Source organism: Crocodylus porosus, unplaced genomic scaffold (genome assembly GCF_001723895.1).
Source record: "Crocodylus porosus isolate Cpor-Errol unplaced genomic scaffold, CroPor_comp1, whole genome shotgun sequence".
NCBI lineage: Eukaryota > Metazoa > Chordata > Crocodylia > Crocodylidae > Crocodylus > Crocodylus porosus.
Genome location: NW_017728921.1, coordinates 2,718,314 through 2,745,012, shown reverse-complemented (window position 1 = coordinate 2,745,012; position 26,699 = coordinate 2,718,314). Strand labels below are relative to the sequence as shown.

The following is a 26,699-nucleotide window of genomic DNA, read 5'->3' as shown; positions in this document are numbered from 1 at the left end:
CGGTGCTCTTTCCTGCCAAGGCAGGGGGTCGGACTAGATGATCTACCTAGGTCCCTTCCGACTCTAGCTACTATGAAACTATGGTGTACCCCCCACATTCGCTTGACGCGGTTACCAGGATTAGCAGACGGCTCCTGTTGGGACAGAGACTGCACGTCATCCCCTTCATGGGTGCCCCTTTCTGGACTCCTGGGGTATGCGGTAGCTGCAGCACAGCTCTCCCGGAGTTTGGGTACCTATAACAGAAAGGCATGAAAAGCAGCTGTGGGAGAGGCCAGGTGATGGCTGAGACTGCAGCAGGGCACAGGATGCAAGGGGAGGAAGGGGCAGCGCTGAAATACCAGGCCACCGTCTCCCTCCATCGCAAGACCCCGGGAAGGTGCACTGGCAGGCCAGTAATGCTGCGCAGGGTCCTACTGATGCCCCCAGGGACTAAGTCCACATACTTCAATACATAAGAGCATTCCCCTGTACAGGGGTGTAGGTTGTAGCCGTGTTGGTCCATGCAGACAAGGTCCTTTGGGTAAACGTGATATCTGTTATTAGACCGACTCATATAGTTGGAAAAATTATTCTTAGCAAGCCTTTGGGTTTGAAAACCCTCTGTCACGCTGAGGAAGCACTGGCAGATCCAGGAAGAGCTCACACCAGCTGCAGATGCTTCCTCAGCCTGACAAAGGGTTTTTAAACGCTTCATCAGGCTGAGGCTAAGAAGAATGTTTCCAAATATTTGAGTTGCTCTAATAAAAGATATCACGTTTACCCAAAAAAACTTATCTCAACACCACAGCCTGGTGGAGCAGCACAGCGCGTGGGGCTGGGGCTGGGGCCCGGAGAGAGTCGGTTCAGAACGGTTTGGGGCTGGTCTGCACAAGGCGGTGGAAAAACATCAAGGGCACATTTGCAGCCTAGCTAGGCATCAACCAGGGCCGCTATGTTGCAACATTTTAAGAGATTACATTTGCACTTTTTATCTTCCTTTTCTCCCTTTCTGGTTCACAGTTTGAAATTGATCTCCACTTACTTTTCTTTCATTTGGAGCTGAGATTCTGGGGTGCTCACAAGCCTCAAGGGCCCGGAGCTATTCCAGTGGGTGAGACTGGCAATAGAAATCAGCAGCACGGCTGCCCCGCGCTGTCAGGGACCAACGCCAGAGGGGCGATGGGAAGTTAGTTTCCAAAGTCATCGTCTTTGCTGAGATCTCCAAAAGGAGGCAGTTGCAGGCCCATGTTCTCTGCGATATAGGTGGTGTCCCCTCAGACCCGCGCTGCTGGGAACTCACCAAACTTATTTCGCACACCCACTGGATGGGAACAGCTTTCAGTCACTGCTGACCCAGGCTGTGTGACCTGGAGGTAAAAGGCTGCCGATCCCTCGAACCCTCTGCCTCCCCCAGTTCCCTTGCTGTATGCTGCAATCCCTGTGCGCACAGACCTCAGTGCTCTTAGCACCCTTGCTGGTTTCCCCCTCGGCGAACTCATACGTCACATAATAGCTGTAGGCAATCACTGGAGAGTCTGCGCTGCTTTCCAGCTGCTCCAGGGTGCTGGGGCAGGGGATGCCCTCGATTTTCCCCACCGTCACGACTATTTGTGCTTCATTTACCATAAGCTCTGAAAAGAAGACAATCCAACCGCTGAGCTGCCAGGGGCACGTCCCAAAATAAGGTGACAAAGGAAGCACGCAGAGTACGAGCTCTCTTAGGACAGCGGTAGAAAACCTTCTGCTTCAGCAACCCATCCCTGCTACCACCGCCTCCCCGTAGCTTGTGGCCTGCTAATGCCATAGCGAGCTTAGGCCACGTGGGGTCACTCACAAGCCATGCAAACAGCTCCTTTTTCTCAAGCACTGGCTTGCCATGTTCCCAGATACAGTTTGGCATGATCACCCCGCTTCCAGGAAGCAAGCCCAAGTGCATAAGCAACAAATATCCTGAGCTTGAAGGAGGGCTCCCTTGCCGAGGGGAACGTGACCCCCACGTCCTGGGGAGCGGGCAGGTGCCTGCATGCAGCCGCCTACACGTGGGGTATTTTCCTACTGGAAGTTCAGCATGTGGGGAAAAGCTTCTCAAGTTAGGACCCTCATTCTTCACCAACCTACAGGGCAAAAACACGACCCAAAATCACATACAAGCCTACAGCCCACCAGCTTGGTTCTCTCTCAGCCTGGGGTCATCATTCACTTGAGGGGAGGCCGTAATGCTTAACCAGAGACAGCCTATGCCTTGGATAGCAAAAAGCTGATGCTGCTAGGAAGGCAGGTTAGCACCTCACAGCAGCTGGGCTGCAGGTCTGAAATCCTTGCGTCCAGACAAACGAACACGGGTCACCCTCTAGCTAGGCTGTTACGAGGCTTCCAGCCAGGTCGCTGGCCTGTATGCTCTCGTGCAGGAAGGGCCAGCACCCTTTCCAACGTCTGGCGGGGCACAGCTTTGGTGAGTACATGCAAGACTCACCCCAACAAAGCTTCTCCCTCAGCCAAAGCAGGCTGCAGGCCCAGAAGCTTTTGCCTCTGCATCTCTCCCTGCAACCCCTCCGGGAAACCAATTTCTCACCTGCAATTCTTTCCCCATAAAAATTATTTCGGCCACCTGCAGCCGCGCTCCGATCCGTTCTACTGGTCTAACCATCCAACAGGGCTGGCTGGCTATCTGCCTGTCACACCACCATCTCTGCAGTGTCTGATGTCGGTGAAAAGTTCCTACCGATGTCACTGGAAGCCATGAGTGTGCAAGCTGCAGCACTGGGAACACAGCGACACTGGCCTAGTAAAATAATGGGCTGCATAACGAGTTTCTCGTCCTTCTTCAACTTGCTTTAGCATGAAAATTGGAAGAGTTGAGACAACACACAACTGGCCTTAACACTCAGCGTGATTTAAAAACCCAGTGATGAGGCATCCCTTCCACCCATTCATTTTAAAGACATTGGTTAATTAAACCTTAGCACCCACCTTGTGAGCCAGGTATGCTGGGATAATGGTTTTAATTTGATGGCTTGGAAAACCAAGGCAGAGAGCAGGGGAGTAAGCTGAGCAAGGGAAAAGAGGAAGCCATTAACCCCATTTTCTCAATCAGCAGAGAAGGACATAGGAGACAGCATCTGCCCGCTAACCAAGAGGTTACAAGTTCCCAATCTGACATCTCCCACTGAGTCTCTCCTTGCACGGAGCGTGTGGCGCAGCCACTCCCACACACTCTTTACTGAAATGGCGATGGGTTGGAGTTTGATGAGGGACTCGGGTCACTCTGGGCTGCTTTGGGGGCTGGGCTGCAAGACTTTTCAGGCCCGTTCCAACCCTCTGCTTCCACAGTCAGTGAATTGAGGGGATTCCTCAATCCACTCAACCTAGTCACCTGTTGACAAAAATAACGATGACTGATATACTTACGAAACAAAGTCTCACCTGGCTGACTAGACAAGCCACAGAACCGATGCTTCTCATCAGGCAATATGCTCATGTCGTCCAGGATGCAGAGCTTGGGCAGGCTGTCTATGATAAAACCTCTGTAACCAGGAATAAGAGCGAGCGGATTGCCTTGCAGCACGAGGACTCGCAGCTTCCTCAGAGTGGCCAGTTTAGAGACTAGACCCAGCAGATCAGTAAAATTATTAAAACTTAGGTCAAGAGAGAGAAGATTTGGCCTAAAAGGGAACAGAACAAATGTTAGGGTGCGTGCACAGACATCACTGGTTGCAGTCTGGAGCATAAGCAAGACTCTCCCTGAAATCTAGTTACCCGTTGTTGTGTTACACACCTCACCCTATGGCCACAGTTTGCAGCTCCTATAGAGGGGAACCAGTTTCCTAACCCCCCTCACTGAGTGCCACGGTTAGCACTTATTTCGTTGTACCACCCGAGTGCCTCGGCGCTTTCCTCATGGTCTCCCATTATGCCGGGTGATGTACAGACATCGGAATAAGAGATGGGACTACAGCGGTCAGCATGACAAGCAGTAGCCTCTGTACACCAGCGGCCTAGCTGTTGTCAAACTAGGCATCGGGGCAAAGGAGTGAGTAGGTGAGGTTAGCTAGTATTTCACTTCTACATTACTGCGGTGCTCTCTGAGTTACTCAGATTTGAAAAAAAACAACAGTTTGAATCACAGTGAGCCGGCGCAGATCCCGATGCATCGCCTTACGCCGACTACTTTAACCCCTGCCGTGATCACTGCTCAGCGTGTGGAGTTACCAGAACTGCTCAGTGAGATGCCCATCCTCCGAAGAGCCAAGCAGGTTGTAGCCCAGCCCCAAGTGCTGGAGCTGTGGTGGCGGGTGAGCGCACAGATCCTGCAAAGCAACAATCTTGTTGCCGCAGAGCTCCAGGACCTGCCAGGGAAAGAAGAATCAGCTGGGGGACCGGGCGCTTTGATGCTGGTTTTCGGTGCCGCTGCTTTCAGCACAGCCTGTCGGTGCCGTGTGTTAGGCGGGAGAGGGGCTCGGCCTGTCCTGCCTCCACGGCCTTACCCCAGAAGGATGCGCAGGCCCCAGCTTGCTTACTTTCAGCGTTCTCGGGAGGTTGGCTGAGTTTATGTTGCTGATTTTATTCGCACTGAGCACAAGCTCTTCCAGGTTCTGAAACTTTAGCAGCTCGTCATCCACTTCACTGACCTGGAAAGAGATCCAAATTCACCTTCAGCTGCCTGTCGCTGATGCACTGACACATCCTAGCACCGCGATGCAAACCCACAGGGCAAATGCTGGGGCCTGATGCTGCGGTCCTTACGCTGGCAACACTCCCCTGGGGTTCGGTGGGAGCGTACCCTGGTTTTGTTTCCTGCGGGCCAGGTAAGACCCCTGACTGCACCTGCTGTGGCGGGGTGCTGAAGTTCACGTGGCTTTGCCCCGGTGGGAACAGCAGCATCACAGCCGCGCTTCGTCCAAACCCTGGGGCGCAGCCAGAGAGCGCTGGTCTCCTGTCGCTCCCACTGCGTTCGGTGGAGGCTGCCGGCACCCAGCACCAGCGCAAAGGCCGCTTTGTGCTACGGCCGCGTCCACCCAGCACCCATCCGGAGCCAGCGCTCCCAGGCGAGCACGGCCGAGACCTCGGGGGCCCCTGGCTCCCCACCTTATGCTCAGCTTCTCTCCCTATGCCGAGATCAGGGGAGATCCCGGTGGCTGCACTCACTCCTTTGTCCACGAGCCGCAAGGATGTGAAGAACAAGAAGATGAAGCTGTCCTGGATGAGCTGTGGGGACTGCACAGCCAGTCCCTTCAAGTGCTGGTCCTCAGGGCTGCAGTCAGGTGGCAGGGCCCATGGCGAGCCCGGGCTGCTCACAAACTCCATCAAAGCCTCCAGGCTCTCCTCGCCGGGAACGTCGGCCTCCTCGCCCGGGGCTGCACCTGCCGCTCTTCGGGCCACGTCTCCACGAGGTGTCTTTTTCCTCGACTCCAACCAGGATTTGTTCTGCATGGGACAAAAAGGAGGCAGAGGAGCACGTCCGCAGGGGAGCAAGGACAGAGGGACTCCCTGGGGCTGGGGCTGGGGCTGCCGCTGTGGGGCGGGGGGCTTCACAAGCTGCGTCCCCCGGCTGGAGGTGTGTGAGGCCGCTCTCCCCAGGGGCCTCCAGGATCCACAAGGCCAGCCCCTCTCCTGGACAGCCTAGTCTGTCGAGGGTTAAAGAGACTGCATACAGCTTTCCAGGCTACCCCCAGGCCCACAGCCCTCTCCAGGGGGAGCCCGGGCGTGGGTGCCGCCGGGTTTGCAGGCAGCTGCGCCAGCCCTTACCCAGCTCCCGGTGCCGCCGGGGAACTCCCACAGGTGCAGCCGACGGAGCTGCGCCCCGACGGCGGCCGAGGCGCCGAGGCCGGCCATGGGCTGTGCCCGACGGGGAGCCACACGTGGCTGCGATGTCACGATTCCCACGGCCTGCAACAGCACCGCGTCCTGGTTGCTAAGAGACAGACTTGGTTGCTGGCCAACGCGGGTGGTAGTGTTCCAGGCACGCCCAGCCCCGAGGATGCACCGCCTTGCACGCTCGGGCCAGCTGCGCACGCACACTGGAGCTGCCCGCGCACGTCTGCACACCCGCCGGCTGGTACGGCGGCAGGGGGACAGTATGGACAAGCGCCCGTGACACTTGCGGAGGCACGCGTCTGGGCTCAGCAGCTGCTTCCCCGCCTCCTCCCAGGGGGTGAGCTAGGCCACCCGGCAGCACAGGGGAGCACCAATTCTTTCGGGCACTGAAAATCCCCCGGGGTGATTTCTAGGATGGCCACGGGCTCGCCTGGCACAGCGTATACACTGGCCTGTAAATAATTGCCTGGCCAGTGCCAGGAGATGCAACGATGACGGCACAGAGCGGGCCTGTGACCGCTGCGCTGCCTTACTCCTCAAGGGCAAACCAGAGCTTTGGGAATAAGGTGTTTTTCCCCTCTTCATTTTCACTTTCTTCAATATGCTGGACCGAGAACATACCAGCTTTCCTGAAGTTGCAGCTGTGTCCAGCGAGGCCTGGCCCGAGTTCTGCGGCTCTGACCCCAGCTCTTCCGTGGGCTCTCCCTGTGGATTGGAGCCAGCCACTGCGCGTCTTTGCACCTGCATCTTCCCATCTGTAACACTCCTGCCCCCCACAAGGTGTGTGGGGATCAACCGATGTCTGTACAGGACTACCTCCCTCATTACAAACACGGCAGCGTAGCCCTCGTAAGAGGGAGTGTTCTCTGGCTCGTTTATTTGTTGGTGGGGGCTGGCCCCCTTCACCCATCTGCTTGCTGAACGTTGCTCACATTTCTCCTTTTAAGGAGAAAATTATTTCTAAAAGTTAGTGAAACTTTAGCACCTCTTGCATTTACACAGCAGCTCCTGATTCTCCCATCTCACACACAAGCTCTTAATTATCGTTAAAACTTCAGCAGCTCAAGTTTCCAGTCGCTCTGCTGTATGCGCCACTTAAGCCGTGGAACACCCAACTTCCATCGGCGCTGGACAGATGCTGATCTGTCGCCTTATCAGCACAACTGAGCATTGCTTATCGCTAGCACGCACTGATAAGGAACGGATGTGTGCAGGCGCACGTACACTCACACACACGCACAAGATAGTTGCCTGGGGTGGTACAACTGTGCAAATGGAAAATCCCAACTCCTATGGGAAATGCATTAAAACCTAATATAATCACTGAGAAGCAGAGTTACAGTGGCAGAGGGGATTTCTTCCATGGAAAGCCGTTCTTTTTATTGCATATTGCCACCAGTGGTAGGAATCCTAGTCACGGTCCTAGGCATTACGGCAATACAAATAACGCACCATCACAATCATCATTGAGGTATGCTATAATACAGGCAGACACGGGAGTGCAAGGAAACAATGAGACAATATTGGGCAGCTTCACTGACGACGGTCTTAGTTCCCGTAAGTGGAACAGGGACCTGGTTAAGCGAGGTGCACCCTAGTGATTCGACCAGGAGATCCTCGTTCTGTGCTGCAGAGCAAGGCAACAGCCCCAGCTCTCTAAGTCCCTGGTGATCAGATCTTGAGGAAAAGTCTTCCTGACTCCAGATCTGGCAATTGCTTCAACACCAAGCTTGTGAGCAAGGCTCACCAGCCAAACACGTAACAGGTAGGATTCGTAGTCCTACCTCAAAACACTGGCCCACCCAAACAGATGCTGCTCCTCCACCTCCCACCTGGCCCTCGCGAAGCAAGGTTGGGGAAATACAACTTGTCAGTTGTGCCTCAGGGGGAAAAAACGACAGCAGAGTAATAGTAATTCCACCTGCTTATGCGAATGCAACAGATTATTTTTTCCACTGTAACTTGCACCTCACTTTCAACCTTGGTGATTTCCATTCTCTGGAGGCCATGCTTTTGATTCCATATTTGGGGCACTCTGAGGTCACCTACGCAGAAACCTTTTCTTTTGGTGATAAGGGAATTGGGAGGGTCATCTCATAAGCATAAATATTTTCCAACAGGCCATGGCACTTATCTGTTCAGCTCTGAGGCACACTAGTCCTTGAGTTTGGGGTCACATTTTGCCATTTGGGGAAAACAGAAAGATTGATTATGCTGACACTGAAGGAAAATCCTTGCAGCTCACCTCTTGTTTCTTATGAGGTTTTCTTCCACTGCTTATCGGAGTCTAATCTGTCACTTCCTCTCCCCAATCACAGATTCATTTGCCTTTACTTTCTTCACATCACTTTATATTTTCATGTTTAGCATTATGATTTCAAGGAAATGTGACTACCTTTTTCAGTCCCCCATGAAAGTTCTTCAGTGCCCTTTTCAGGGACCTATTGGAGAGACAGCTTTTCCCGAGGTCTCCTCACAAGGCAAAAAGCAGCATGACCCCACAACAGATTCAGACCAAATGGCATGGCACATCATGTGTGGGAGAATGAAAGATCCAGATCCCTTCCATGCATCAGGGAAACCCCTGGTTAGGGTCACACTGATCTGATAAAGGCTCCTTTGAATCCAGTTCTTATTCTGATCCTGAATAAATGTGTTCAGCTGGTGACACTCGGGCACTGGAGGTGACATCTTGGAATCTCCAACCTTGGGTCGCTTCAACGATGCTCCCGTTGAGTACTTTGATTAAAACTTTCCAGCGGGTCGAGTGTTGAGTGATGTGATCCTCCATGATGCACAGATCAGGCTTCTTTCGCCAGGTAATGGGAAGGGTGTACCCCTATAGTTTTGCTCTGAATGAGAACTTCCTGAGTCCTGCCTTATTCATCAGGACAATGGGATTAATCCACCAGAGATATACCTCATGATGTGACCAAAAGGTCTATGGGCCTGATAGTGGTCCCGTATACACATATAGCTTTGTTTGGTGGCATCATTTTGGGTTTAGACGAAGCAGCAATCTGGATCAGGCGTTGTTTGTTCCACCCACTGGTACTAACAGATGACCCTCCACATTCGGTAGCTATGCCAAGCTTTCCCCTCCATATAAAATCGAATGTTGCCTCAAAATATACCACACAGACTGTTCCATTAATGAAAAAGATGACAAGATCATACATGGGAGGAGAAGGTGGAACTTGCACTCTGTTAATGGGTGCATGGATTTTGGTAGCACTAGTCCCCCAAGCAAAGGACTGCTTAAGAAGCTATCTGACTATGGGAGCAGCAGTGTCTCCTAAGGGTACAGGACAGCAAGCCAGGAACTCCCGAGTTCTAGTTTCAGCTCTGCCACTGTTTTGCTTTTTGGGACCTTGAACAATGCTTGTGCTCCAGTCTTCACCTATCAAATGGGTGCAATCCTTACCCATCTTGCAGGGAAACTAAGTATTTTAGTTCAGTAACGCTTGCTAAGCACAGGTTATTGGATAGAAGCTGCCACGCTAGGGCAAAATATTAAACTGCACATTGTAATAATACTTTATAAAGATACAGCATTTTTCAGCTAAGGAGTTCAAAGTACCTTAGGAGACATATTAATGAATTCAACAACCACCCTTTCTGATTATCATACCCTTTTCACTGATAGCCAATTGGTCAGGGGGCTGGGGCACAATACTTGTAAGGAGAGGCTATGGGAACTGGGTTTATTTATTCTGAAGAAGAGAAGACCAGTCAGGGGGGACCAGCAGGCACTGGGGGAGTCCCTGTTCCCCTGAGCACGACCAGGAGTGACCAGGAATAACAGTCACAGTCACGATCTGGCAGAGGGGAGATTCAGACTAGACATCAGGAGATGCTACTTCACGGTCACGGCGGCTAGGGTCTGGGACCAACTTCCAAGAGAAGTGGTGCTGGCCCCTACCCTGGGGGACTTTAAGAGGAGGCTGGACGAACACCTTGCCGGGGTCGTATGACCCCAGTACTCTTTCCTGCCATGGCGGGGGGTCAGACTTGATGATCTGCTCAGGTCCCTTCTGACCCTACTAACTATGAAAGTATGAAGACTGAGCGGGGATTTGATAGCAATCTTCACCTCCCTGCAGGGGGGTTGCAAAGAGGATGGAGCTGGACTGTTCTCACTGGGGGTAGATGATAGGACAAGGAGCAATGGGCTCCAGCTGCAGCAAGGGAGGTTTAGGTTGGATATTGGGAAGAACTGTCTCACAAGGACGGTGGTGAAGCACTGGAACAAATTACCTAGAGAAGTGGTGGACTTTCATCCTTGGATTTTAAGACCCAGCTTGACAAAGCCCTGGCTGGACGATCTAGTTGGGGCTGGTCCTGCTTTGAGCAGATGGCTGGACTACTAAATGACTCGCTAAGGTCCCCTCCAACCCTCACTGTCTGTGATTCTCCAAAAACCAGCACTGGAAGATTGCTCCAAGACGATGAGCAGCGCCGGGATCAGAACCAGAGTTCCAAACTCCTAGTCTGCGTCCCTGACTGTGGGACGTTCCCTTCCTTAACCTGAAGATACCAATCACTTCAGAAACTTGTAGTCAAGATTTGATCTTGCTTATCATAAAGGAAACTACCAATGTTAGGAAACTGCTTTTCATGCTGACGTATAGGGCAACATTTTTTATAGCGCTAAAAAATGTAGATAGAATTTAAATACCGTTCTGTAATCCATGGCTAACACACACAGCCAAGAGTTGCCTGAAAACTGAAGATAGCCAGTGTTCGCTCTGCTCAGGCACTCATCTGTCTCATCTGCCATGAAGTCCCTGACAGGTTTGTTTTAATTTTAGTTTGCTATGCCCTATGCTTCTTGGTAAGCGCTGACCAAGTCTGAAACTGCTACCAGGTTGAAATACGTGTGCTTTAGCAGGCTTGGTAAGAAATGGAAAAGCAGAGATTGCATGAAAGATGTATTCAGAGGTGTTCAATGGCATTCATTGTATTTTTTTTCATCCTTGTACACAGAAATCATTGGGTTCATCATTGTCTTTGGACTGATCAGCGGAAGTACAACCTTGCCAACTATAGCTACAAATCGAGAATGGAATATAAAACTGGAACCCCTAGCCTGGCTTAAGAATAAGGCAACCAAACTGTTTCAAGACTATGTAAGTATAATGTAGTTTTTGGTGTTTATTTTTCCAGAAAGCTCTTTAATATCTTACAATAACTTAAGACAATTTGGGAAAAGCGCTTGGTTCAGGTTGTTTCTAAAGAAGACAGAATCGGGTCTTTGTATTCTAGACCGAACTGCTTTTAACATATAGCGGTGTCACAGCACTTAGGAGAGTACGGCTTGGAGAGTCCAGTAAGGAAAGAAGAGCATGTTTGATTATTACTTCCAGTAGGTACCACGTTTTTGCTCCCAAGCTTAGGTTCTGCTGCCAACTTTTTCCTTATGTCCCTTTCTCTTAAGGCTTCTTTCTGCCTGTTCCCCTCTGCCAACAGTTCCAGCAAGGCCTTTTGATCTGGAAAAAGACCCTACTTTAATTCCTTCTGACACTGGGAACCCTCTGGATCCCCTGCACATCCATCACCGCAGTTACCCTCATATCAGATCCCCGGACACCAGCTCCCTTTCAGCTTCCTTGGTCACTTCCAGCTGAGTAATTCTGTTGGGTGTTGGGCCCACCCTAGAGACCTCTCCTAGCTGTAGTCTTCCTCCGACCTTCTTGGTGGAGTCCTCTTCCCCTGAGCTATCATTATCTGGTGCCTGGTCGTCTGATGTGGCCGCAACCTCAAACCCATCACTTGCAACCTTATAACCAGACATAGGTGGGGGCACTGCACCTGGAGACAGGGCCACAGCAACAGTACAGAGCCCACTTCATTCCACCATTTACAAACTTTGAGGGGCTTGACACTACGATAATATTCTGTTAACTGCATTATTCCCTTACTCAGGAAATGCAGACTCGTTGCTTGCAGTCCAACTTTCCCATCCCTGAGCTCATCATCTGATTTCAGTCTCCCACCCTGCAGCTTCTTGCCCCATTTTCCTTTGTCAGCCAGTTCCAGAGTCCCTCTGTATCCTTGTCCAATCTGTTTTTCCTGCCTCAATTGGCCCCCAGTCTGTTTCTGCACCCCACTCCTCTGTCTCTTAAATCTTATCTCAAGCTCCCTGTCCTTTGCTTGTCCCATGGCTCTCAGTCCCAGTATCCTTGCCCAGCCATCTCTGGTCCACCTGATTAGTTCTTTATCCTATTCAGCCTGGGTTTGAGTTAGGTAGCTTTCTCCTGTGCGAATCGTGGGTGTAAGCTGTGGGATCACGGACACTACAAAGGAACAGCCTCCATACTCCGGGTTCTGGTGCTAGGTACCCCAGCAGGAAGGAGGAACAATTTGAAGGCAAATCCTGCTCAGCCTCTATCGTCCCAGGATGAAGTGTGCTCGGGTGACCTGTGCTGTTGGTGCAGGTGCAGTCCAGCTGCAATGCAGGAGCGGCTGGGTTGTGGGAGGCAGCTCGAGGGGTGGGAGTCTTCAGAAAGTCTCACTGCCAAACTCTACCATGCCTCCGTTTCTCCACCTCAATGGGCTTCCAGTCCTGATCTCCTTCCCTCTGCCCACCTGTTTCTCATAGCTTAGCTTTCCTAGTCTGTTCGCCCCACAGGTTGCACCTACCAGGGACCTTGGTTGAGCTAGTTCCAAAATCCATCACTTGTTCTTTATGCAACTGAGCATGAAATAATTACACTTTCTAAAAACTCTCACACCTTGGCCAAAGAGGGGGCTCTGTTTTTCTTGAGAATGGGCAAAGGCACATCACTGACAAAGGAAATGTCCCTGACAGTTTTGAATTCCCTGCTCCAAAAAAATAAGGCTTCTCAAAACATTTCACTAAGGCAAAAACGGTTTTCCAAAAATAACTTTTTTGAAACCACCCATTATTTTTGGTGAGACTTTGCAAAATAAAAAATAAAATAAAATAAAAAAGATCAGCCTGAAATTTCTCCCATGGGACATTCCAACACACATTGTTAAAATTTGTCAAAGTTAATAGCAGCAAACAAGGACATATGATAGAAAATGCTAGACTATATATTTTACTATATATATAAACATATATTATAAATACAGCAGATAACATTACCTATTATTTATATATATTCATTTAAAGGACCATAAGTATTAATCCAGATATTGAATATATGTGCACTGAAACAAAAATGAAGTGTGCTTGTTACTTAGGGGTGATGGAAACTACCGTGGAATAATATAAAACATCTCATTTGTTGTTTCTTTCCGCTGTCCCACAGGAGAGGTGTACTGAGATAAAAAGTCACGTCAATCTGACTACCTCGGCCTGCATGCTCCAGTACTCGGCCTGTGATCCAAAGCAGACAGACAACTATAACCAGATCCTGCATTTTTATTACTGTTCTTTAAACCACAGCAAAAGTATTTTTACTTTTTGTAACATAGGTACCACCATTACAGCAATTACCAACCAAATGAAGACAACATATTCACACCTGGGTAACACGAATCACCAAAACTGCAGAAAATGTCTCGATATCCATCACAGCAGTGACTGGGCCAAGCAAATTTACTTCTGGAAGGTTTTCAAGGAATATGTAACCTGTATGAACCAAGCGTATCAGTCCCTTGAAAAATCCTTACAGGGTTAGAGAAAAAATATTTAAATTTGGGGTGTTCTGAGTTTCTGGTTAATTAATGATTCTACGTATTAATTTAATGTCAGAGACAGAATGAATAATTTACCTACTTTTTATATTTTTAGTAAAGGATCTGTTTTAAATTTAAATATTTAAAGCGTACATTTTTAATTTATTGATATTTATTGTAAATCTATTTATTCTGTATTTATTTGTACTAGGTGCACTGACAGGGCAGATTAATATACCTAAAATGGTTTAAATAATGGATTTTAGTCAGCAATAGGACACCTTGATTTAAAATTATTTCAGTCTTGCTTGTATTTGTGCTGTGTAGTTGTTTCCTGTCAGATTTTTGGTCTAACTGTGTAATTAGTTTTGACAACCAGGAGAATACTTTATACATTTATTGAAACAATTGTACACCTTAAAACAACTTTATTTTTACATTTACATTTTATGATTAAATGGGGAATGATGCATTCATTTCTTTCTTAGGAGATGATTTTGAATCGTGATGTGTGTTAATCTGCACCTGAATTAAAATTGGAATTTAATTAAAATGCACAGAAACATCTGTGCCATTTTGTCTTTCATAAAACTATCTGGATATTTGGAAACTACCTGAATATTTTGTATGTAATTTTACCAAGGTATGCTCTGCATTTAAAACAAAGTATTTTCTTAAATAAAAGGAAAATTATTTGAATTTAGTAAATTGAAGCAACTTGTTTCTAGTCACCACATCATTCAAGGTTTCAGAACTGACAGATCTTATTTTATGCCAGCTAGTTTTTTAGGCCTGGACTGGAAGAAAGGTAACAAGCTTTCCTGCTCTATTCATTCCCAATTAATTTCTCAAGTTTAAGTGAGCTTCTCTACATTTGAATTAAACAAATTGAAATGAGGTAAATACTTCCTTTGCATCTACAGAAGGAACTACTTCTGTCAAGCCTTGCCTTAGCACTTGGCCAATGACCTCCTCTAATACACCAGCTTGACTTTAATACCTCAACACCAAACATACTACTCAAATATTACTATTTATTTAGTTAGCTTCTGCCTTAACATACATTGCCTTAACATACATTGCCAGTTTAGAAATTCCAAGTAAATATTTTTATTTTTAAAAGAGAAAATGTGTTCAAAAGCAATCTAATTTAACCCAAAAAACTCTGATTTTTTTTTTAAGTTACTTTGTACATCATCATTGGGTTCAGAACTGCAAAGTGCCCACTCTTGCCCCCCCAGCAAAACAAGGGTCCTTGCTCAGGGAGAATGCTTTGCTGGGAGTGTCCAGCAAGATGAGATCAGGCTGGATCTGTCCTCCCACTTCCATTGACCGTCTTTCTTGTAGAGCAGCTGCAGACCGTCCCAAAGGACCTCACTCTGCCATGAGTTCAGCTCGTAAGTTTTGAGCGCATCACCCTGCAGAGTGCTAAGATTAATATAACTACCATAAGTACCATGCCCCAGGACCTTCAGAGTCTCTTGCTACAGGAAAAGTTCATTACTTACCTGAGAGAAGCTGTAATCTTTTGAGATGCTGGGGTCAGGGTGGATCTTGCCATAGGTGCAACACATGCATGGAGTTTTTCTGGCATGACAGGATTCACTGGAGCGTGTATGCAGCCTGTGGGCTTTTGACCTCTGTAGAGAACGTAGGAGCTGCTAGATGGAGCAATGAGGCCAGTTCTTTTTCCAAAAGGCTTTTCTGTGAGAAGGGCCACTGACAAGGGAAGGGGAAATGAATTAGGTGGTGGCTGCAAAGGGTAACATCCAGCACTCACTTGTACGTCAGGGTCTCTGATGATGCCTGAAGGAACGGGGAGAGGCAAATTCTGAAGGTTGCCTGTAGGCTTTAGGTCTGGACAGGACTCCAGATCTTCTCATAAAAGCTAGTGCCTGTGGGACAGCAGTACAATGGAGCAGGAGCATGCAAGGTGCCATCTGAAAGATGCCATCCCTTCCCTGGTGGGTCTTCAGGTTGGCAGCCCTGAGGATGCAATGCGTTTGCTGCTTTTCAAGGGTCCTGAAGTATAAATGACCAAGGACCTCTGCGTTGCTGAGAAATCCTTTGATCCTCCCAGGAGGGCAATCTTTTTTTTGCTTCCTCCCTTTGTTTTTAACTACTTAACTGAACAGCATTAATAACTAAATAAGGGAAGAAAGTTTTTCTTTAAGAAAGGAGTACGGTTTGTTTGAAACCCAGGCCAAGCAACAGGGTCCAAGGCAGTTCAGTTCTGTCTCAGCAAGGAGGAAGGGAGGGCTGCTGGCTGCTCTGTTCCTTGGAAGTGAACCTTTCATGTCCTGGCTGCACATTTTTCTACTGGCTCCTCCGGCAAAAACACCAACCAAAAACTCAAACACATCCGTACCAACAAAAAAGTTTATTTGGGTGCAGTGGATGCGCACTAGCTGTGAGGGCTGTGCTTTTTGCCTTCCTCCCTTCCTGACATCCCCCTCACACCTCCCCACTCTTGGCCACATGCGCAGGCTTCTTCTTGCGCAGGGCTTTCCACCTCCTGTGGGAAGACGGTGCTGGTGGAGGGGGGACTTTCTTTTATTGCTTTTCTCTTTTGGCTTAAGCTTGGGGCTGCTGCCTTGTCAGCAGCTCCGGGGGTGCCAGTACTTGATGAATTACACAGAGATTGAAGCTGGGGCAGAAGCACAGCCCCTCAAGCTGCATCCAGCCCTGGCTGTGACTCCAGTGACTCAAGCCTGTGCAGAAAGATGGGGGTAATCCCCTGAGAAGCATGTGGGAGAAGTGACATGCAGTCTGGCTCCTGGCCCATGGAAAGGGAAGAGCCTAGACCACTGCGCCTAGCCGAGGCCCCATTAGCCAAGACAAGCCCAAAGCAGTAGCTGCCAGTCGAGGGAAGCAACCAGAAGTGGCAGCTTCCTGCTGAGGGACTGGCTGGTAGAGAAGGGCCCTCCCCTCCTGAGCCCACTTCCCCCTTGGCCTGACTTGGCCCCAGGCAGTGACCGACTTCACTCCTGAGCCGCTCAGGGCAAACACGCTCAGGTGGAGCGACGGCTGTAGGGGCAGTGCTGCGTGAGGTGCTCACAGCACGACCCCGACATGTATGGGGTGTTTGGGTGCCATACAGGTGGGTTTTGACATCCAGACAAAGGAAGAAATGAAGTACTTGCAGGCATAAGGTCATAAAGGGATGAGAACAGAAGAGGTCACGCAAAGGTGGAGCAACTTCATCTGCACCGATCCTTCATCTGCATCACATACAGCCAGCAAGGGAAAAAGAAAAGCCCAGACGTGGTTCTGTTGGAAAGGTGCCTCTAGGAAAGAGAGAGACTGGACTTGTGCCCCAAATGCTCTCTCTGATTAACACTAATTTTCTTTGGCTTAATGCCCAGTATATGAAACACAAGGCCATTTGTCATATGGCCAGAGAATTTCTACTGTATTTAGAGGTCCAGGGACAGAAGTAAAATGATAAGTTTGCTCACTGCTTTTTGGTAGAGATGACTGCTCTTACAAGTTTCACTTTCAAATCTCTTTGCTCAGTAGGAAAGAGACACGGCTCCTAGCCACAGCTTCCTCTGATGATCCACCAGAGAAGTTTGATAGCATCGCTGCAGAAATAACAGTGGTGTTCATGTTATTAGCAGCTAAGTGAGTTTTAAGGACCTAGGATGCTAGTTCTGTACTCATATAGTGTGCTTCTTCCCCTCCCTGCTCTGGGCCATCTTTTACCAAACTGATTTGGTCCCAGGCAATGCTCGTGAAGCTTAAATACATGTTTAAAACCCAAACTAAAGATGCTCTGATGAAGGCTAGTGAGGCTTAAATGTATGTTTAAAGCCTAAACAAAAAATGCTCTGATGAAGCAGAGCTGAAGAAATCTGATTTCTTAGAAGATATGAAAGCTGAGATCAAAACCACAAATCAGTAATGATATTAAAACGTCAACCCCTTCAAAAAAGAAGAAAGAAATCACTACTTTGCACTTACCTAGCACATTTAAGAAACACTCATCACAGTCCAATACTGCTTCCATTGAACACAACAGGAAAAATCCCCGTTAGCTGACATGCATAAGGGAAAGTATGGCAGCAAGACAAGCAGACGTGAACTGTGGGTCAGACATACAAACTGTCTCACTAAAAGTCATACAGCTGCTCAGGAAAGGATCCATATTGCAACCTCAGAGTCCCACTCCTTTAAAATGATGTTCTTTTTCATTAGCTTTATAATGTAAATAGTTCACCACCCTTATGTCTGTACCTGTCCTACGGAAGTGTCTGTAATCAAACCTCATCACTTTTCAGTGGAATCTGCTGCTTAGCCATTACTACACTGGGTGGCTATGAATCTGTACCAAACCCCTCACCTCAGGCAAATATGATCAGGCTCAAGACAGTAGTGCTGTATATGGTGCAGCTTAAATGTTTCTTCTAGCTTAAAGCAACACACTGGGACCATCCTGGAATTACAAGCATAGGAATGAATTCAAAAGCAGGTAAGGAGGCAAACAGATCCAATCCATTGTTTGCTGGGGACACTGGCTCTTCTATCATCTTGTTAAAGCAGAGAAAACAGCAATCAGAGCTTGGTCCTGTTTTGTTTTGACGGGAAGAAATCAGACCCTCGATAAATTTGGAAAATTGTGCCATGAAAAATGTTAAACATTAGCGTACAACTCTAGGTGTTAGTAAAAGACTTACTAGATTGGTTCGAGCGTTCTGTCTCACGATCCAAGCTACTTCCTGACTGTTCGCTGACGGGTGTACTTGAGCCTCAGAAACTGAGCGAATAAAATGTGATTCTGCTCCGAATAGTTACCATAACTGGAGCACTGTGGGAATCAGCAATTATTGTCCTTAAGCAGAATGCCTAACTAGCATGTTAAAGTTCACAGTGTAACAAGTTTTTTTTTTTCTGACATCACTGCAAAATCAGCTTGGGGCCCAAGAAGCTAGCTGGGACCCTTCCGGTTATGAACCACTATAACCAGAAATCATGATTCTGCAGACTACATGGGGTCACTGTGACACCTGTGCACCTTCTTCCCTGGCTTCAGTGGATTTCCATGAGTGTAGCTAACTAGAATTTAAATTCACAGCCCCACACATGAACCAGAAGAGAGGCCAGGTCTCTCCCCCACAGATGCATGGCAGCCTATTATGGAACCATCAATCAAGCCTGGAAGCCCAAGGAAAATACCAAAACTCCAGAAGCCCAGGAAAGCTTATAAACTTTACAGAGAGGAAGCCAAGTGACAGCAATCCAGCAGAGCTGAGGAATACATCTGAATCCTGCTGGCTGGCAGCAGAGCCCAAGGAACCAAGGGAGCATGACCACGTTCCAACTAGCTTCAGTTTGTTGAGAGTGGTTTTTCATGTGACCAGAGCTTTCATTATGAAAGTGGAAGTATGTCACCACCCATTCCCTCCCCCTTTTCCAAGCTGAGTCCTAGCTCTTTCAAAAGGGCTGCAAATGTGCAGAAAAAGCAATACAGGCAGAGTTTCTTCCAAAAAATAACATTTATTATTTTGGTAGTAAATATAAAAAATGCATTGCACAGTTTAACAGATCTACTTGAAAAGTGCTACATATCAGCAGCACAACGGAGGTTGTGTCATGCAAGAGAACAGAAAACCTTATACAACAAGGCTGAAGCAAGAGCACATCTCAAATCCTCATTCTTCCAAACTTTTATATAACAAAAATCAAATCGATTCATTTAAAATGAACCTCAAACTGTTATGAAAGCAAAAGAAGCAATTTGTTCAACAAACCGTTGAAGAGGAGGTCTGCTTCTGACCTTAATTTCTTCATTTTCAAAGCTTTATTCTTGCTTATTCATAAGTTGTGCTTAAAGGAGTTTAGATAGAAAAGTGATTCAAATAACAGCCACAAGTCATTATATTAAATACCTTGGTACGCCACTTTTAATACCATAATATCAGGATCATTGTATCCATATACAACTACTTGTATACTACCACTCTGCTCTAGCCTTATAACATAGCACAAACTATGTCTAATGAACAGGAAAAATGGTGATGTAGAGCCTTAACCAAAGTCAGTGGTAAATGGGTTAAGGCTCTTGCTGCAGCACACAAATCTACATTGAACAAATTACTGGGGGAGTGTGATGGGCCAAATCCTACAGACTTTACCCAGTCAAAAATCTTATTCAAGTCAACAGGAGTTAAGGGCACTCAGTGACTGGCAGTACTGGGTCCCTAAGACCATGTGATTTAATGACATTTTTATTTCAATCACTTTACTGTGCTATCAGGGTGCATGATCAAATATGGCGGCAGGGACTGTAAGCTAACTGCAGATAATAGAAAAACAACTAAAAACCATTATGAGGCTGGACAATAATTTTCTTCTTTGAAGTTGCTACCAACTGACACCATCAAGGCAAGAATTAACCATCCCAGGAACAAATAGAAAAGATGAAACCATTTACAAGTATTCTGGACTACAAAAGTTTCATACCATGGAACATTTCTGCAGTTATATCACATCTCCCTGCCCTGAATATTGTAAACTGCTCTCAACCCCTGCCTGATCTCAGTGAGGTTTAGTTTTTGACAACACCTAACATGTACTGGAATGTCGAACGCTGACACTTGCAAAGCAAATGAACTGACGCGAGACAATCAGAGATTGCTAAGCAGTGATCTATTTGGCCTTTGCCTTTTCAAGCGCTTGCAGATGCAGAGATCTAGATACAAAGATGCTGCCTAGTCACACTGGGGTTTTGCTGGTTTGGGGGTTTTTTTGTTCTTATTTCCAGAAAATAATCAAATGGGGCACGCAGACCTAAGGAAAGTCATTTTGTACCTGAAAGCCATCGTCTCCCAGATAAACAGTTGGTCCTATAGAAAATGTCACCTTACTTTACTAATCTGGCTGCTCACACAAGGCACAGGAAGACCACAATCTCCTGCTCACTGGGTTTTCCATGGAACATCCTCTTGGAAGGAGAAACGGCTGGATCACGACACATCACACCTATGGTACTCAATGGCAGGGCAAAAATCTTAGGGTGCTTGGGACACCTCCAGAGAGCAGGCAGACTCAGGCGGACGATCCAAACTTCAACATTTTCCCCAAGCGTTCCCTTCCAGCAGCCTGACAGAACCTGCCAGCAGGACCAGCACTGTTCTCCTGCAGGGAAATCCCTCTGGTTTGGTGAGGTGACTGTACTGCCCAGAAGAGCCCTTTATCTTCATCCTTCATCCTCATTTCAGATGTTTTTTGCTCCCTGTACTCATGCTATTGGCAAGAAACATATGAGCCTTCAAACCTACATCTCCTAATGCGTGACGTTCCACAGATTTAGAATTTAAGATGAGCAGGGACCATCACGTCTGACTTCCTACATCTCCTAGGCCATTATATTTCACTCACGGACCACTTTGTAATGTGCCCCACTAGTTTCAGTTTGACTAATGTATGACTCGAGTCTTGTTATTAGGGAAACTAAGAATCTCTGCGCTCTGGATTCTTTTTGACGGAAATTCCCAGCACAGATCCACTGACGGAGAGGTAGATGGTGACTGTCACCTGAAATTCTTTGTAAACAGCAGACAGACAGTGGGCTCTAGGTGCAAAACTGGACCTTCTTGGTGCCTTGCAGATTCAATTTAGGACTAGTTAATACTGTATAACAGTAGTGCTCAAACTTTTTGCCCAGTGGACTGGATGGACAGTGCCCAGTCCATCTGCAAGCCAGATCTGGCCAGTGGTCCTGATCCAGGACCTAGTGAGGATGCAGTGGGGCCCCGTCCTGCTGCATGGAGTGGGTGGGGGGGCAGCCCGGCCCCGATCCAGCCATGCAGAGGGAGGGGGTATGGCCCAGCCCCAATCCAGCTGAGTATGGGGAAGGGAGCGTGGCCTGGCCTGGCCCCATGTTGGGGAATGGGGCATGGTCTGGCTCTAATCTGGCCAACAGGCTTTGGAATTGGGCAGCCAGGGAGTGGTGACAGTATTAATTGCCATTGCTACACCATTGCCAAGTTTCCTGACCTGTGGAGAGCCCTGCCAGCCAGAAGCAATACCTCTATGGGGCACATTTGGCCTGTGGGCTGAAGGCTGAGCACCCCTGCTGTAAAAGACCAGTCTAGACAGAAACGCATCTTTTGAAAAATGTATTTTAAACCCCTTAACTGGAGAAAAGACTAATGAAGTCAAAGCTTCCAGTACACATTTCCTCTTAGCTGTAAGTAATACATGCTGGGGTCAAGCTCTTTTCATGACAGTACCTAGAACCTGTACCCTGCTGAGACACAACCTCCCTTTTCCTGTGTTTTCAAAAAAGCATGAGCAAGAATCATCATGTTCAAATCAGAGACTTCGGAAAGCTGGATCATTTTCGGTAATGGTTAGAAGTATTTTTTCTCAACCCTCATCCTCCTACACCTTCCCCTTCTGCCTGCCAAGCGTTTTTTAATTCAAAAAGGAACAACAAAGAGAGCAGATCTAGGTGTGCAAAGCAGAAATGCTAGGAGTCCACTTCTCCAGTCACTAAAAATAAACCTTGTCTCTCCAATTTTAATCTGCTGAGTGATGCAATGATATTGAAGAGCTTTTCATAGACTTCTAAACAAAAAAAATTATAATTACCTCTGATTTATTACAGGTTGAGATAATATCTGCAAAGCAGATAGGAGACAGCGTCATTTAGAGAACATGTTAAAAACAGCACCCATAAACCAAATTTCCTCTGAAATGTACCACAAAAAAAAGTGATCAAGCCCTGAGCATTTTGCCAAAGGATTTCTAAGCATCTCTCTCTCAGTAGGACAGCCCAGTAAATGAGGAACTTGAAGGAAACCCCCTAGCTAATCAGAAGGTTAAAGAGTTTGCTAGACAGAAATTCAAGCTCATTGATAAAATGATGGATGAATTTAGATATAAATAGAAAATACCTTACATGTGTACAGCACCTCTTATTCAGATGAATCCCAGAACATATTGCCTTTTTCATTTAACTATCACACCGTACAAAATATCTAGCTACAAACCTATTTAGAAAAGCCACTTCACTGTTTAATAATGAGTGTTTCTATGCAGTATTTCAATAAAATTTAAGCCTGAATTTTCTAGAGTTTATTTTTTCACAGCTGCCTCAGCCTCACGATCTTGTGCAACATTTGGATACAACACATAGTTAGCAACGTGTTTCTCAATTTGCATGCACAAACACCTTTTGCATACAAAATTGGGGTTCTGCCTATGCAAAACCTTACCTGTAGAAAGTTGAGGATAGAAATACTGTCTGGACAGGAAAAACAAGTAATTTATTTTGTAGACAGATTTGTAATATTCAACACCCCGCCCCCCTCTGGAAAACTGTATAGCAGAAAAAGTAAAAAGATTTGCTTCCTATTGACATACTTTCACAGACACATTCTAGAAGATACAGTTAAAATAATTCAGTCTACTCCCTTTTTCAATACTGTGGCATCCTAGACCCAATGATCTCAAATCAGTGTTTTGAAACTGAAGGGGAAGATACTAGGAGGCTTATCTGTACTGTTCTTCTGGTTCCTAATAACTACAGTTCAGAAAGCAGTGGAACCATCAAAGTCAGGGGCAGGCAACCTTTTGTGGTTGTGGGCTGGAACAACCTACCCTGGGTCAGAGGTAGGCAGACACTAGGACCTGGCTGCCCCTGGCACTTGTCCCCGTGGTGACGGCACATGGAGAACACCTGCTGCTGAAGCCCTACATCCAATGGCTCCATGGGGTGCATCACAAAACATCGTGCAATATTTCAGATAGCAAACAAGAAGTGTTCCAAGTCTTTCACTGAACATCATCTCTGCACTACAGCTTTAGACTAAAACTCAGGAATTTAAGATAGAAGGAAGGGATGCTGAGGGCAGGGAGAACCAGCAAAGAAAAAGATGAGAGTGAAGGATAGTTTATAAATACAGGGTTTTAGTCTAATTTCTGTGATAACATAAATGCCAATTTCCTAACGTCACAAACTCAGTCTCTGAAGTATAACCACAGTATCTGCACGCACACATGTTAGGGGCACGTTGTGGTGAAGAGAGTTCAGCTCTGCAGCATGTAAGAGAAAAAAAGCTCACAGTCTGAACCTGTATGGAACTTCAGCCTCTGCTGACACGTATGGAACCCATGTGAACTAAAGATAAGGGGCACTCACCAAATTGTCCTGCTACTCGCTTGCAATGGCTACATTAGAAAAAATTCTAATACAAATATTAGCTACTTTATTTGCTAGGAAATAAAGCATGCCCTGCAGCTGATCATATGGAGAAAATATATAAAACAGAACAGAAGAAGATACAGAGCCTGAGATTTTAATTCTAGTACTTTACCATGATTTTGCATCTTTGATGGACATTTTTCTCCTTTGGTTATTAATATGCTGATCACTCTGTTTATCAACTTTTACTGTTCAAGTAAAATAACAAAGAAGTTGAATACCTGGTAATAAAATGAAAAGTACATTACATTTCATGAAATGAAAGTGTGTTTCCCTTTAACAGATCATTCCTTATCATACAGGAGTTACACCTCACTGAGCTTAGTACTCAAAGGCATGTCATATAAAGACGTTTACTGCATATCTATGCATGCTGCATTGAAGGAGATCTATTGCTGCCTGCAGGATTCTAGCCTGCTTATTTACCTGAGCTTGGCATTCTCATTTAGCTGAACCTAACATGGCACTGGAGAGGAACCCAAACATTAGACAGTGTTGCACTGCACCTCTGCATACTCAGAAGACAGAGGCTGCATGCCCTGGACAATGTCTTACACGATGGAGAGAAGTTTTTCTAAAGTGCACCACCTGAAGGAGACCTGCGGGTCTGTTCTCCACATCTTGGATAGGCAACACATCTTCTTTGGTTGTTAGGTGTCCCCAGCTGTTTTGTTCATTTTACTAACTGCCTCGGTGGCTTGTTCTGGCAAGCACGATGGATCAGTCAGAATGGAGGTGGTTGTACTTAGATGCCGAAGGGTGTTCAGCACCACTGAAATAAAAAGCCAGAACAAAGTACCAAGGGAAAAAAATTAGGCTGAATGCAAACAGATACACATGGAAGTCACTTGGGCCCTTAGCAGTGAGGATGAACATGATCTATGATGTAATAGGTGATGTAATACACAAATATACATATGCTCCTGCAGTACATATGCACATGATGTATCCCTTACAAATATACCATCAAAGACAAGGAAATGCAATTACTTTGTCTAGAGGATCATGTTTACAAAGGGTCTACCATTTTACTGTTCTTTTAAACAATATCCCAGCTTGCTCTGATACTGCCTGTACCACTATGCAGAAATAACCATAAACATGAGCACTGGATGTGTCCTTATAGAGGACAAACAAGCAATGGGTGTCAATCATATGCAAACTTCACTGGTACTTGAAAACTGAACATAGATCTAACATGTCCTCTATTTTCATTATGAACCAGACCCTTGGACTCTATCCCAGCTCCAGAGAGTCTGAAATCCTTATTTAAATGCTGTAGCTGAGTCTACATTTGATTTCTGGTGACTGATAACAGCAACAAATGCTCAAAGCCAAAATGTATGGCCAGCAGCAGTTCTCAGCTTTCCACTGCAACAATACAAAAAGTTTGAGGGGGAAAAAACCTATACTGTCACAACTTCTTTCCCTAATCTATACTGACCTTCAGAGATGAAACTAATGATTATGGTTTCAATTTCTGTGCCACTAAACTACAGATAGCTAGAACTCTACTTACTTGGCCTCAAAACAGGGAGGGTGCAGTGCTGATCCAGCCATGCCATTGCAGTCTGATTCAGGTCCTCAAAGCTGGTTGTAGACACCATTCCATTGAAGGACTCAAATAACGGTTTAATGATAATACTGAACTGCAAATCACTGGGAGTTAAAGGAAATAATAGAAGTGCTAAGAGGGGAAAACAGAAGGTTTTCCACAGTAAAGGGGCTTCAGTGTTTAAAGAAAGCTGAGATACCAAAATAAAATAAAAATTAACTACAGTTCTCTTCAACTGAGCCATTTACTTTTGCAATATGGGCCATCCTACCATAGGAAACATCCATGCTGATTTGCTATGCTAGTGGAAAACTCCAGAGCAGGACGTCAAAAATTCCCAGTAAACGAGAACGTAATATGAATGTCAGTGAAAAGTTTCTGAAAGAGCCACATGGATTTGAAGGTCTAAGATCCTAGAGACTACTGTTATCTTTCATCTCTCACAACTTCTAAAAAATAAAAAAACCCAAAAAACCCAGGCAATGTGCAAGAATAAAGCTTGCATCAGTCTCAGCACTCCAGTACCTTTTGACATAAAGGATTAAGATAAATCTAACAGATTCCTGTGATGGTTGAGTACCATATAAAGATACAATGCAGAGTATTCTGCTATCTCTAGTGGCCCAAGATTATTCACTTGCTTCCTTCATTTTAGCTTTTCAGATTGCTATTGGAAATGTCCACCTCCATCTTCCCTTTACAGTCATTTCATAATGGTGAGAGAGGTTTCTCTGAACCACCTCTCACCCCTGGAAACTACAGGCACATACAGACTTGTAAATTTTCACTGGATGATATCCTAGTAAGTATCAGTGTGCACTACAGATTAAATCCAATTGCTAGAAAGTTCCTTTAGGGGCATTTCCTACTGAGGTAAACTGTGGTTCTCTGAGAGTACTACCCAGGCACTACAACCATTCCCTTCTCCCACAGAACATGCTCCCATTCTCATTAAAGAACTAGGGGACTGTGGCATTGACACCTACGCGGTCAGATGGGTCACCAACTGGCTGGAGGGCCGCACACAGAGAGTGGTGGTGGATGGGTCTTATTCGACCCGGAGGGATGTGGGCAATGGGGTCCCCCAGGGCTTGGTCCTCAGGCCCGCACTGTTCAACATCTTCATCAGCGACTTGGACAAGGGGGTAAAAAGCACCTGTTCAAATTTGCTGATGACACTAAGATAGGGGGGGACGTGGGCACGCTAGAAGGGAGGAACAGGCTGCAATCAGATCTAGACAGGTTACAGGGGTGGGCGGATGAGAACAGGATGGGATTCACCACTGACAAGTGCAAGGTGATGAACCTCGGGAGGAACAACCGGCACCATACCTACAGGCTGGGGAACTGCCTCCTCGTCAGGGCAGAGGCAGAAAAGGATCTTGGAGTCATCACTGATGCCAAAATGAACATGGGCCGGCAGTGTGGGGACACAGTCAGGAAGGCCAACTGCACCTTGTCCTGCATCCACAGATGCATCTCGAGCAGGTC

General features: G+C 46.7%; 2 protein-coding genes across 2 annotated transcripts in view; both read right to left on the bottom strand.

Annotated features, from left to right (window-relative positions):
- Nucleotides 1–5,472, bottom strand: part of LRRC43 (leucine rich repeat containing 43) — a 7,580-nt gene extending 2,108 nt beyond the window's left edge. The window contains exons 1-6 of the mRNA XM_019539376.1: nt 5,128–5,472; nt 4,500–4,610; nt 4,192–4,328; nt 3,406–3,644; nt 1,435–1,613; nt 116–236 (exon numbers count right to left, since the gene is read on the bottom strand). Of these exons, the coding sequence (XP_019394921.1) occupies nt 116–236; nt 1,435–1,613; nt 3,406–3,644; nt 4,192–4,328; nt 4,500–4,610; nt 5,128–5,412 (1,072 nt within the window). The 5' untranslated portion in view covers nt 5,413–5,472. The remainder of the gene's footprint in view (nt 1–115; nt 237–1,434; nt 1,614–3,405; nt 3,645–4,191; nt 4,329–4,499; nt 4,611–5,127) is intronic.
- A 13,447-nt stretch (nt 5,473–18,919) lies between these two features.
- Nucleotides 18,920–26,699, bottom strand: part of MLXIP (MLX interacting protein) — a 59,735-nt gene continuing 51,955 nt past the window's right edge. The window contains exons 16-18 of the mRNA XM_019538736.1: nt 25,173–25,302; nt 24,242–24,425; nt 18,920–23,874 (exon numbers count right to left, since the gene is read on the bottom strand). Coding sequence (XP_019394281.1) covers nt 24,304–24,425; nt 25,173–25,302 — 252 coding nt within the window. The 3' untranslated portion in view covers nt 18,920–23,874; nt 24,242–24,303. The remainder of the gene's footprint in view (nt 23,875–24,241; nt 24,426–25,172; nt 25,303–26,699) is intronic.